This window comes from Coffea eugenioides, chromosome 11 (genome assembly GCF_003713205.1).
Source record: "Coffea eugenioides isolate CCC68of chromosome 11, Ceug_1.0, whole genome shotgun sequence".
NCBI classification, from domain to species: Eukaryota; Viridiplantae; Streptophyta; class Magnoliopsida; order Gentianales; family Rubiaceae; genus Coffea; species Coffea eugenioides.
The window spans coordinates 29,877,697-29,890,714 of record NC_040045.1 but is presented as its reverse complement, the minus strand read 5'-3'; the positions used below and the strand labels follow the sequence as shown (position 1 = coordinate 29,890,714).

Genomic DNA, 13,018 nt, shown 5'->3' with positions numbered 1-13,018 from the left:
TTTCCAGTGTAACCCAGTCAAATTCCCAATTCACAGAACCAAATCCCAACTAATCGGCTAGTTAACCGTACTACCTTTAAATGGCTCTATCTCAGGCTACCAAAGTCGGTTTAAGGTGTTCTTGGAGGCGTTGAAAATCTAAAATAGAGTACTAAAACTTTCATGTTTTGGTAAAAGGCTAAATCAGCACGGATCATATTGAATAGACATGGTCAACTGGATGAACTGTCTAAAACGGATCACTGGAAACATCCTAGGGCAGTGAGGGTATTTTGGTCTTTTCACAGGTTACATTGCTCCGATTGGGCTGAAATTTTGTAGGAAACTATAAAACATCATTCTATACAACTTTTATGTTTTATGCTAAGCCTAATTTGGCCTCTAACATCATGAACTGGAACCAGACAGAACTGAAGTCAAATTTTCCAGAAATCTGGAATTTTACGGTTTCAAAGGAAACTTTCTTCATTTCTTGCTTCAATCACTACCACAATCACTTATATAAAATTAGATACAACATATACTATCCATACAACAAGTTTAAGCAGAAAATCATCAAACCCTAACTTACATTCATCACCTCAAATTCATCCCAACAACTTGGATAACTACTAATCTAACCAAAATATGAGTTATATAACAACTTAAGCAAAAATAAAAGGACCAAAGCCATGGTTAGACCTTATACCTCAACAAAAGAAGCTTGCAAGAGTAATACTTCACCTCCTCTTGAAATTTTTGGTTCCCCTAGCTTCCCAAAGTCACAACTCACAAATTAATCGGTTTAGAATTTTGTTTACTCACTTGGATGGCTCAAACTCAAGATGAAGGAAGGTTGTTTCTTGCTCTCTCTTTCTCCTCTCTTGTCTCGGCCAACCAGCAGAAAAATGAAGGGGAATGGAGCAAAATGGAGGATAAGAAGGTTGGACTTTTGGCTTGGTCAAGTGGCCATAGGTGAGTGACACTTGTCACCACCAAAGCCAACCAAAATTTCTTTTTCTTTCCTTGCATTTTTAGCCCTAAATTTCGGTCAAAGCCAGCTGAAAATAAGGAGATATTTTGCTCAAATATTAATGAGCTTGTATGGTAAGAAAGTGGTGGTCAAGTGGTACGTTCAATCGGTAGTGCACGGTACACGTCGGTTCGCACCGTTTTTCCTTAAATCACACGTACCAGGGTTTTTACTTCCTATTCACTAACTTTTTATAATTGCTTCTGACAGGGTGTCGAGCCTGTGCAATAATAAATACCTGCTCAAATAAAATACAAATTCTGTATATAGCGGTAAGTAGGGTCGAATCCATAGGGACTGGGGATAATTTAATTTCATCTCAAGTTCCAGATATGGAGGGTTTTTGAAAATGAGAGTAACTAAATTACTTGGAATAAATTAAAATAAAATAAAATAACTACAACTCAAATAACTAATTATCACAATAAAAATAATAACGGACGAACTCTAGCCAAGAGACAACTTCGGAGATGGTTCACTTAATTCGATCACAGATGCAAGGATTATTCCAGTTACTATCTGATTAATTAGTTATAGTTGTCATAAACGCGATAAACAACCAACTCTTCCTCAATTTGTCGATAGCCAAGGTACGACCGTTGACTATTTCTCTAATCAGGAAACAACCCTAGGTACGACCATAGAAGTTCAATTCCCTAATTGCATGAATAATTAGAAGAGCCTAATTCTAACCAATCAACACACTACAAGGGTCTCTTTAAGTTAGCCTGTCTATCTCCCTGACACAAACCCAATCATGCCAGTTGCCACCAGTTTAGAATAATTAAACAATTACGGATTTAACTACCCTAATTGGCTTCAGGTTATTGAATTATTCTAGAATCCGGGCCCTGGATAATCGAATAATAAAACAACCATATGAACATAAAGCAGAAGATAGACAAATACCAGTGAATAATAGAAATAAATAAAAACTAATTCGATCTCACAAATTTAGTAGAACCAAGTCCTCCGTTGTTCCTCAACTAGATCAGAAACTTAGCCACGCCTCATGAGAAAATCTCCCCGTAATTTAACTGAGATCCAGGCCATCAAAAGAGCCAAGAAAGAAAAGAAAACTAAAACTATGCTAAAAGCTAAGTTAAAACTATTGATAACCAAAACCTCCTATACGTTTCTCCCTTTTTAAAGCCAAAAGAAAGTCTAATGCTATCTCTAGTGGTCCCCGCATGAATTCAAAGTCCAATTCAATTTCACAAGCTTTTGTACGTTTCTTTTCCAAGAGTCCAAATGACTCATGCTTCTTATCCGTGGTCCCCGCCGAAATTGAGAGTCCAAGTACTCAAAAGAAAGCTCTGCCAAATTCCTTGAATTACGTTTTCTCTTGGTAGGAGGAATCTTAGTCAGCAAAAGAGGGGAATGGAAGTCCGGTTCTTCTCAGCAATGTGGGCCAGGTCTGTGGAGTATTTAGAAGTCTCCATTTTCTCCAGAAAATACCTCTTTCTTTGTGATTTTCTGCTCCATTCCCTAAAATTAAATCCAGATACCAAATATAAGTAAATATTAATAATTAAAACAATATTTGGCAAAGACAAAGGGGAAATTAATAATAAAATAATCAACAATTAACACCCTATCAATTCCCCCCACACCTAAATCATGCTTGCCCTCAAGCATGAGGACGACAAATAACACCAATATTTAAAAATGAGCATTGCTCCAACTGCCGTATTGCCAAGGTACCAAGAAAAACATATATCAAGAATCACAGGTCAAGATCAAAGACAAATCACCCCAGTTAGCTTTCTAACCACCAACTCCTCCAATTTAAGGCAAACTGATCTAAGAAAAAGGAATGGTTGCTCACATTTATCAGCAAATGGTCCAACTATTAACTAAAATCTCGACATTAAGATCACAAACCGGCAAGCTGACTTATTCACATACTAACACAATCTTTACTTTACTTTTTTTTCTTTTTTTTTTCTTTCTTTTTTTTTTTAATTAACAAAAGACTCAGTCTATAGCCCTTAGAGCCTTTTGACGCGAACTCCAACATTTGCCAGATGGAGGAGCCCGGTTACTCAGCTCCAATCGCTACGGGACCACGCACTCATAGCAACTACTACCTTTTGACGTGAAAATCAACACTTTAGGTGAAGATCTCCGGTTACTCAGTAGTAACCACTAGCGGAGTATAGTCAACTCTTATTTACAACCATATAGCACAATAACTAAAATGACACAAAATAACAGCAGCCAGCCTCAAATTTCCAAATATGGAGAACTAAAATTAATAACTGGACCAATTCACATGAAGAATGCCAACAATCATTCCCTATGCCTAGAAAAGTTAACCAAAAATTGGAAAAGTTAAGCAATTATTGATATTCACCAAAGAGATGTTCCTGAACTCAACCACATCAACTTGATACATTTTTATTACTAAAACTTGACAATAACATAATTAGAGACAACAATCCAGCATCAAAACTTGGTATTCATTTAAGGACTGACCACTAGAAAGAAAAAGAAAAGAAAATAAATGAAAGATAGGCAAAAACTAACTAAAAATAAAGGAAAAGCCCCTAGAAACTAAAAACAAAAATACTATCACCCCAACTGATCTCCCCCCCACACCTAATTCACACATTGCCCTCAATGTGATAATGTAAAAGTAGAAGGAAGGAGAGGGGCAACGGTACTTCCCTGAAGTCATCAGAACATGGGCAGTTCAGGTGGAAATTGTGGATCAAGACCTGCATGGTGACGTCAATGTGGGTCATCCGAATCACTAGTCTCTCAACTCGCATCTGGAGCTGGTGCCATTCGTGGCTTCACCATGAACTCTAAATATCACTCTAAGCAACAAGAGACTACAATTGCCAACAAATAATGGAAGCCGAAAATTCAAAGCAATAACAATTTTTAAAGCCATCCCAATGAGCAAAATGCACAATTCAATCTCTCACAGATTAAACCAGACCCCTACACTTATAGCAAATGCAATCAATAAGTACTTATGGACCCCATGTAGTCAAATTCAGAATTAAGGCCGTCCAAAGTGCAACAACTGCTCCAAATACCCCAAGCAAGTCAATTAAAGGCAACCGACTTCAACAAGCAAATGCAAACGGCACATTCATAACCCAATTCAACAAATAAACGCAGGAAAGTAGCCACAATACTAGAGCACAGCTCCCAATAATGCAACAGAACAGCCACTCGAACAAACTAGGAACTGCGCTAGTGTCTTAATAAATCAACAACTTTCAGCAATTAGACACAATCGAACCCAATATCGTAACACCTATCTCCAATTGGACAGTCAATTACTCACTTCAACCTGCTAAAATTAGCAATTGACCCAAGAAAATGGCAAAACCAACAAAAGTAGTCAAAAGTTGGACAGAAAACAACTCAATCACAAATGCTCAGCAGTCACAACTCGATCAATTAGGCAACCAATAACCCAAGATTGACAAATGTTAAAACAACTTCCATTGCCAGTGCCACTGGTGAATGCACAGGGAAAAACTAAATCAAATAGCCAACTCAAATTTGATCCTCACAGATGAAAATAGAGGCCTCAAGTAGGCAAAACCAAATCAATGCTCAACAATGGGATCAATACTAGAGAATACCCCCAAATGGAGCAGCAAATAAGCTTAGTTCCACCAAAATTAACCCAAGAAAATGCCTAAATCACCCCCTGTCTTCAGCTATCAAGAAACCCACGAAACAAAAGCGCAAATTCCAGCAATAGAAGAACCAGACAAATACTAATCGAGGTGGAAGAGTCAATACCTCCACCTGTCAAATTGGACAGGTAGGAATGGCGTGACAGTGGGTGGCGTGAGCAGCAGGGCAGCGGTGGCTGGCGAGCTAGGTGCGGCTGGGCAGAGCTGGCGGCGAGCTTTGGAGCTGCAGGTGCATGTGGTGGTGAGCTGGTGAGTGGAGACAGCGGCGAAGAGGGTGGCGGCGGGTTGAGGGCAGAGGGGTGCAAGCTGGTGGTGGAGAGAGGAGGCCACGGCGAGCTTGTGAGCTGGCGGTGCTCGCGTGATGGTGGAGTTGCGGCTGCGGTCAAAGGCGCTGGTGAGTGGAGGTGGCGGGTGGAGCTTGGAACGGAGGAGCTCAGCGAGCTGTGGGTGGACGGCCGTGGGCAGGGGAGCAGCGGCGGCCTTTGGAGCTGCTGAAGGTTGTCCGTTAGGTGGAGCTTGGAGCTCGGAGGCGGCGGCGATGGAAGCTGGTCAGCGGCGTGCGGCAATGGATGAGAAAGGGAGACTGGTGGCGTCGGGTAAGGAGAGAGTGAGGGAGATGATGGCAGATGAGCGAAAGAAAAGAAGGAAAAGTGGAAAACAGGGGAACGGCGGAGAAGAAGAAGAAAAGGAAAGGAAAGAAAGAAAAGAAAGGAAGAAAGAAAAAGAAGAAAGAAAGAAAGAAAAAGAAAAAAGAAAGAGAAAAAAAATAGTTTTTGGTTTTTTTTTTTTTCAATGTTTTTTCAAAATTTTTTTCAAATTTAAATTTTCAAAATTTGACTATTTGAAGAGAAAGAAAAAAAAATGTTTTTTTTTTAAATTTAAAATAATGTTTTTTTTAAATTTTAAAAAAAAAATTTTATTCTGTTTTGGGTCGTCAAACACCGCGTGGGCACGTCAAGATTGTAAAACGTCCACTGCCCATGAGACTTGAATTCAGATGCTTAACACGTGCCCTGCTCGCGTGGGCACGCCAAGATTACCTATTCTGGTCATAGTGAGGAAACATCAAGAGTGATTAGTACCCAAGTGAGAAACGACATATTTAAGAAATTGAACACAAAAATAACAAAATCAACAATTGGGTTGCCTCCCAAAAAGCGCATTTCTTTAATGTCTTTGGCTAGACATGCTATGCTTGTTCACGGAGGATAAAATCTTGTAGCTCGTTTCAATGCTTCATCTTCAATGTGATCCTGGTAACCCTCATAGATGGAGTAATCTTTGAGCACACGAGCTACGGTCTTCCATGGACTAGTTGATGGCGCCAAATAATCAAGCATTGCTCGCAATTCTTCATCCACTCCTCCATCAAGAGTATTCGACGGTTCAAGATATTTGATCATAGCTACTCTTAATTCATTCCTGCCATGAGACTCAAGAACTTCCGGTATAACAAAATCAATCTCATTAACAGAAATCATAGAGTAAGAGTTAAGAAAATGCAGGTTAGGGAATGGAGGTGGTGTCACCACATTTGCTGATTCTTCACTGGATTCTTTCACTTGAATGGGTTGCAGTTGGGGTTCCATTTCTTCCTTTTCGGCTTCTTTTTCAACTGCATCTGTACATCTCTCTTCTTGAAAATCTTGCAGCTCCTCATCACTAGTCAGGCAAATTGCACTCTCATTTTCTTCAAAATCAGCAATGATTTTCGAGGGCAATTCTTCAAATTGAGAAGCCAATCGATTTATTCTGGATGTCAATAGACACATTTGATCTTCCAGATTACTCATTGCCTCCTTCATCATCTCATTTCTCCTTTGTGTCTCCTGTTGGAATTGATATGTATTAATAGCTATTGATTCAACTATTTCTTCAAGAGACATACCTGACATAGATGATGATTCTTGAGACTCATACTGCTGAAAATTCATTGGCCCTGTTGTATAATTATAACTGGAGTTATCCCACCATCCTTGATCATACCCGTTTGGATTAGGGTTATACCACGTTTGAGACCATGGTGAAAAATCTCCATAATTATTGAGTGGGACACTCAGATTATCTTGATATTCGGGGCACATACCGGTCGAATGATCCCTGGCATAACAAATTTTACAGGTTGCAGCAGCCATTCTTTCTCTAATAGAGTTTACTGCCTCTGAATATGCAAACTTAGCAAAAAAACTAGTCTCATCGCCTTCCCCGGAAACAAAATCCAGTCTATCACCAAAATACGGAGTGTTAGAAGCCATAAACTATATAAAAAAAATAAGAGAAAAATAAATAATAAAAAAAAATGAACTCAAAAAGAAACAAATTAATCTGGCACCAGTCCCCGGCAACGGCGCCAAAAATTGACAGGCGTCAAACCTGTGCAATAATAAATACCTGCTCAAATAAAATACAAATTCTGTATATAGCGGTAAGCAGGGTCGAATCCACAGGGACTGGGGATAATTTAATTTCTTCTCAAGTTCCAGATATGGGGGGTTTTTGAAAATGAGAGTAACTAAATTATTTGGAATAAATTAAAATAAAATAAAATAACTACAACTCAAATAACTAATTATCACAATAAAAATAATAATGGACGAACTCTAGCCAAGAGACAACTTCGGAGATGGTTCACTTAATTCGATCACAGATGCAAGGATTATTCCAGTTACTATCTGATAAATTAGTTATAGTTGTCATACACGCGATAAACAACCAACTCTTCCTCAATTTGTCGATAGCCAAGGTACGACCGTTGACTATTTCTCTAATCAGGAAACAACCCTAGGTACGACCATAGAAGTTCAATTCCCTAATTGCATGAATAATTAGAAGAGCCTAATTCTAACCAATCAACACACTACAAGGGTCTCTTTAAGTTAGCCTGTCTATCTCCCTGACACAAACCCAATCATGCCAGTTGCCACCAGTTTAGAATAATTAAACAATTACGGATTTAACTACCCTAATTGGCTTCAGGTTATTGAATTATTCTAGAATCCGGGCCCTGCATAATCGAATAATAAAACAACCATATGAACATAAAGCAGAAGATAGACAAATACCAGTGAATAATAGAAATAAATAAAAACTAATTCGATCTCACAAATTTAGTAGAACCAAGTCCTCCGTTGTTCCTCAACTAGATCAGAAACTTAGCCACGCCTCATGAGAAAATCTCCCCGTAATTTAACTGAGATCCAGGCCATCAAAAGAGCCAAGAAAGAAAAGAAAACTAAAACTATGCTAAAAGCTAAGCTAAAACTATTGATAACCAAAACCTCCTGTACGTTTCTCCCTTTTTAAAGCCAAAAGAAAGTCTAATGCTATCTCTAGTGGTCCCCGCATGAATTCAAAGTCCAATTCCATTTCACAAGCTTTTGTACGTTTCTTTTCCAAGAGTCCAAATGACTCATGCTTCTTATCCGTGGTCCCCGCCGAAATTGAGAGTCCAAGTACTCAAAAGAAAGCTCTGCCAAATTCCTTGTATTACGTTTTCTCTTGGTAGGAGGACTCTTAGTCAGCAAAAGAGGGGAATGGAAGTCCGGTTCTTCTCAGCAATGTGGGCCAGGTCTGTGGAGTATTTAGAAGTCTCCATTTTCTCCAGAAAATACCTCTTTCTTTGTGATTTTCTGCTCCATTCCCTAAAATTAAATCCAGATACCAAATATAAGTAAATATTAATAATTAAAACAATATTTGGCAAAGACAAAGGGGAAATTGATAATAAAATAATCAACAATTAACACCCTATCAGCTTCTAATCACATATTATTTCTTACCTAAAAGTCACTCTTAAGCACCAAATTTGATCCTCACTCCGTACCGGATAATTACACTACGAAAAAACGTGAAAATCCTAACTCGCTCCAACTTGAAAACGAAAAGTGAAAACCTTTACTTGCATGTTCATTTGCACTTATTGTGGGGTGATTGGGTGGTAGGGCTATTATAAAATCATAATTTTCAATTAAAAGGGCATTTTTAAGAAAACGTGAGGGGTTTTACAATTCCATAAATTGAATTTAGGGTTTCGGTTAAAATATGAGAAATTTGATAAAACGGTCAGTCACAAGTGGAACTAGGGTTTTGATTAGACTTTAAGGTTTCTAATCTTTAAAATAAAAAAAATGTTTTAAAACAAAAATAAAATAAAGAAACCGTAATATCCTCTTTGAGACTAAACAAAAACATTATCCTAAAAGTCGGGGTATCACACTTGCTGTTTCTTTAAGTTCAAAAGAAGTTTGAAAAGTTTTTCCTGGATTTGGATGCATCAAGTTCTTTTTGCTTTAGTAACATGAGAAATAAGATAAGGTTTTATGGATAAAAGAGTGAAAGGAACAAGGACAAAAGGGGGAAATTCCTATAGGATCCTCACATCCCACTTACATATCATATAAAGTACAAATATTTGAAAGTACATTTGTCGTCCATAAGTTCAATTTAGGTGCAAAATTCCTCAAACTTTACAATGACTATAGTAATTCTAACTCTTTTGCTTTTACATCTTCTGAAATAACTGACCAAAATCTGTCAATGTTTGGTAAATGCACAGAAAACTCTTACTCGCTCCTTCCAGATTCAGTTAGAGATAATATAAGTGACACTTAAACAAGTAATGCACTTTCGCTAGTAAGTGGTTTACTCCTCTTCATCTTTTCCTATTTGAGGAATTGATGTTTCATGATATGATTTGATACAAATATGACAATCAAGAGAAAGGAAAGGCAAACGAGAACTCAACGAAACAGAAGGAAAAGCTGGTAAGCAGCCTCGTACTTCGAAGAGATGAGTCAACTGGATATCAGTTAGCATTGAGAACTGCAAGAGTTGTCTTTCAGCTTCTCTTCTCTTAGAGGAACTTGTCTTCCCACTGACTGTTAATCCAGTAACCAGTGCAAACACCGGGGATATGAGAAATTGTTTGATAATCTACACTTTGTTTATCCAAATTTTGTACTTTGTGCATTAGCTCATCAGACATATCAAAGAACCCCAAGATATCGTAGTCCGGTCAAGTTTTGGATGCCCGAAGGCAACTCCTGCATCAGTTTACAACCAACTAATTGCAGATTTCTGAGACTAGGCATTGATTCCTCTTCCACTCTCACCCATTTCAGTCTTTTCAATTGCGCAAGCTCTAAAGTCTGGAGTTTTTGAATCCTCCAGCATTGAAACATAATGTCTCCCGTTCATAAGCACCATAGAGAGAGTGATACCAGATTGGGCAAATGTCCGAGGGAGCCTATTACATTCTCATCTTCTCTCAACCTACTATTGGCCAACTGTAAGGTTCTCAAGGATTGAAGTGATGTCACCCATTGTGGTACTCTGTCTAAACGCCCTTTCAATGTTAGACGTGTGAGGAATCCAAGCTTTAGAGGGACGGAATGTTGGAGATCAAGGATCTCATCTTCTTTAATACAGGAGATGACCAAATCTCAAAGGTAGGTCAGCCTCAAGAGGGAGAGCAACTCCTTTCCATCTTCTCTTCTCAGCTATGTGATGGATAATTGCTGCAACTGCATGAAGTTTCCAATCTCTGGTACTATTTTATCACAATCTGCTTCTATATTATACAGAGTTTCCAAGCAAATAAGCTTTCCAATTCTGAGTGGACATTTACAGCCCCAATCTGCATGCTCATTTGAATAATCACCCACTCCGCCTAACCAAAGAGAACGGAGTTTTCTTAGATTTAGAATTTCCACAGGCAACTCTGTTACATTGGTTCTTGTCAGATCTATAACTTCAAGGTTTTGAAGCCTTCCAATAGATTTTGGAATAATTTTAACTCCAGTACCATTGAGACTAAGATACCTGAGATGAAATAGTTTGAAGACTTGCTTTGGGATACTGTCCAATTTAGCTCCATACAAATCCAACACCTTTAGCAACTTGGGATCACCATATAAAAACTTCGATAAAAATGTAGCTGTGAGAGGATCTTCATACCCAAATATTACCACAGACCGAAGACACTTTAAGCTACTAATTTCTTGTGGATTATTAGTGAAGTTGTGGATTGCTAGGTGTCGAACATTTTCAGGCCATCTTGTGTGATATCTGGTGGCTACAGTCGTGAAACTCTGCTCTTTAGATTTTGAAACAGTGATTTCACATAGAAAATCATGAAAACCACATGTAACCAATCTGCCATCATCCTATGTGGATTTAACTTGGATTAAGCTTCTATTGATGAGTTCTTTCATATATCTCATAGCAATATCGGTGCGTGTTATTCCTTCTTTCTCTTCTACATATCCTAGTGCAATCCACTTTTCAAGTATTATCATCCATATCAATTGGATAATCTTCAGGGTAGATGCTTAGATATAATAGGCAACTTTTAAGATAGTGAGGCAAATCATTGTAGCTAAGTAAGAGTACCCTCTTCATTCTGTCAAGCTTACCACTGCCATCTGACTCGCCACCAAAACCATGAAGAATCATCTTCCATTCATCTGTATTTTCCTTGTCCTTCAGAGCCAAAACACCACCTATTGCAACAATTGCATGCGGTAGGCCCTCACATTTTTTCAGTACTTTTTTTGCAACTTCTTCTAGATTTGAAGGACAGTCATTGCTCTGAAATGTTCTATTGCAAAATAGAGTCCAAGACTCTTCATCAGAAAGAGGCTCCATCTTATAGACGGAGTCAAGTGATCCTAAACAGGATGCAGAAGCTACATCAGCAATTCGTGTTGTCAATACAACACGACTAGTGATATTGCAGTCAAGCAATACACATTTGATAGCTTCCCAGGCATCTATACTCCACACATCATCAAGGACAAGAATGTACCTTTTTTCCTGGAGGAAGTCTTTCACAAATTCACTCAGCATAAGAACATCCATGGATTCCACTTGGGGAGGGACCGGCTGTCTAATTTCATTGTACAACTGTTGGATCAGGTTCTTGATGATGTCACTGAACTGAAAATTTTGAGAAACAGTTATCCAAGCATGGTTCTGAAATTGTTTCTTCACTGCAGCATCATCGTAGACTTTTTTCACCAGGGTAGTCTTCTCGAGTCCCCCCATTCCCACAACCGAAACTACTCTCAATTGGGAATGGTCCTCAAGGATTTTTGAGATGAGCTCTGCTTTTGGCTTATCAATCCCAACAAGTGGAGCTTCTTCAATGAAGAGTGATTGAGCATGAATGTCAAAATCTGCATTCACCTGACGAGAAGAGCTAAAGCCTCTTTCTCGAGTACCATATAGGGACTGGTACCTCTGATGCCTTGCTGAAATCTTTCCAACTCTTGCCTTGATGTCTTTTGTCTCCAAAGAAATTTGATGGCGAGCTTTCAGATTCTTTATTGAGTTATAGATCTTTCCAAACTTGCCACAGAATCCATCCATGTAACCACGAGCAAAGCGGCAGATAAAGTCATCGAGAACATCCTCTGTATCATAAGCAACTTCTCGAACCTGCTTTAGCCATTCTTGGAGTTGAGAATCATTGTCTTCCTTTGCTTCAGCTTCTCTGAGGAAGGCCTTCATGCTACTGAGTTCATCTTTGATGAATTGAACATCTGATTTAAGCTCCCCCAAAAGCGTGATCTCTTGGGAAAGCAAGGTTGATAGCTGGTTAATCAAAAAACGTACCACACTCTCTGCCATGATGCTGAATCAAATTTCTCAAGAGTCGGCAGGCCAAGACTTCACAGTGGCAAATGATCAATGGAAAAAGGAGTGGTTGTGATGCTGTCTCTTCCAATAATGCAAAGGACAATTAAATAGTCTCCATGGTCCATAGTCATAAGTTACCCATTAATTTTTGCAAGTGGCTTTCCCTGTACAAGCATATTGATATTCAATTGCACGACTCAGTCATTGGATGCCTGCGGTCCCAAATAAATGAACCAAACTCATGATTCATGAAGCATCATATTCTATTTCCTTATAATTCATATGGTGTTTGTTTTTTTTTTTTTAAATTCTGAGTGTCAACTACAATTGTCAGTGTTCTTGGCCAAAGTCGTTCTATTATAATTGCTTCAGGTTCCGAAAACTAGAGTAATATTCATGTTTTATAATAAAAATTGTAAGTGGCAAATGTAAACCAAAGGAATGGTTGCATGGCCACATTGAACAAGAGACATTATTATTTCACACACACGTTTCCTTATCAACATCACACTGAAGTTGGCTTTGAAAGGAAAAAACAAAAAAGGCACATTCAACTCTCGATTCTTGATTCTACAATATCTTGTAAGGTCAGCAATTAGCTAGACATGACATGGTTGCCCAATGGAAAAGGAAAAAGAAATCAATTGAAGTTACCAAATGCTATGAACCTTCGGATCAACGATCATGATAATATCAAATTAATTTA

General features: G+C 38.4%; 1 protein-coding gene across 1 annotated transcript; it reads right to left on the bottom strand.

Moving 5' to 3' along the window:
- Positions 1–10,172: 10,172 nt before the first annotated feature.
- On the bottom strand, positions 10,173–12,303 carry LOC113752221 (disease resistance protein RPM1-like). The gene is made up of 2 exons (XM_027296348.1): positions 11,065–12,303; positions 10,173–10,838 (listed from the first exon to the last, which is right to left on the bottom strand). Exons 1-2 carry the CDS (start codon positions 12,301–12,303, stop codon positions 10,173–10,175), a joined length of 1,905 nt encoding a protein of 634 aa, XP_027152149.1.
- Positions 12,304–13,018: the final 715 nt, after the last annotated feature.

Excerpts from the sequence above, each read along its gene's own strand:
- LOC113752221 (XM_027296348.1), bottom strand. The coding sequence starts at position 12,303 with ATGGCAGAGAGTGTGGTACGTTTTTTGATTAACCAGCTATCAACCTTG. Across the intron at positions 10,839-11,064 it reads AGCTTGACAGAATGAAGAGG|GATGATGGCAGATTGGTTAC; the intron begins GTACTCTTACTT and ends AAATCCACATAG.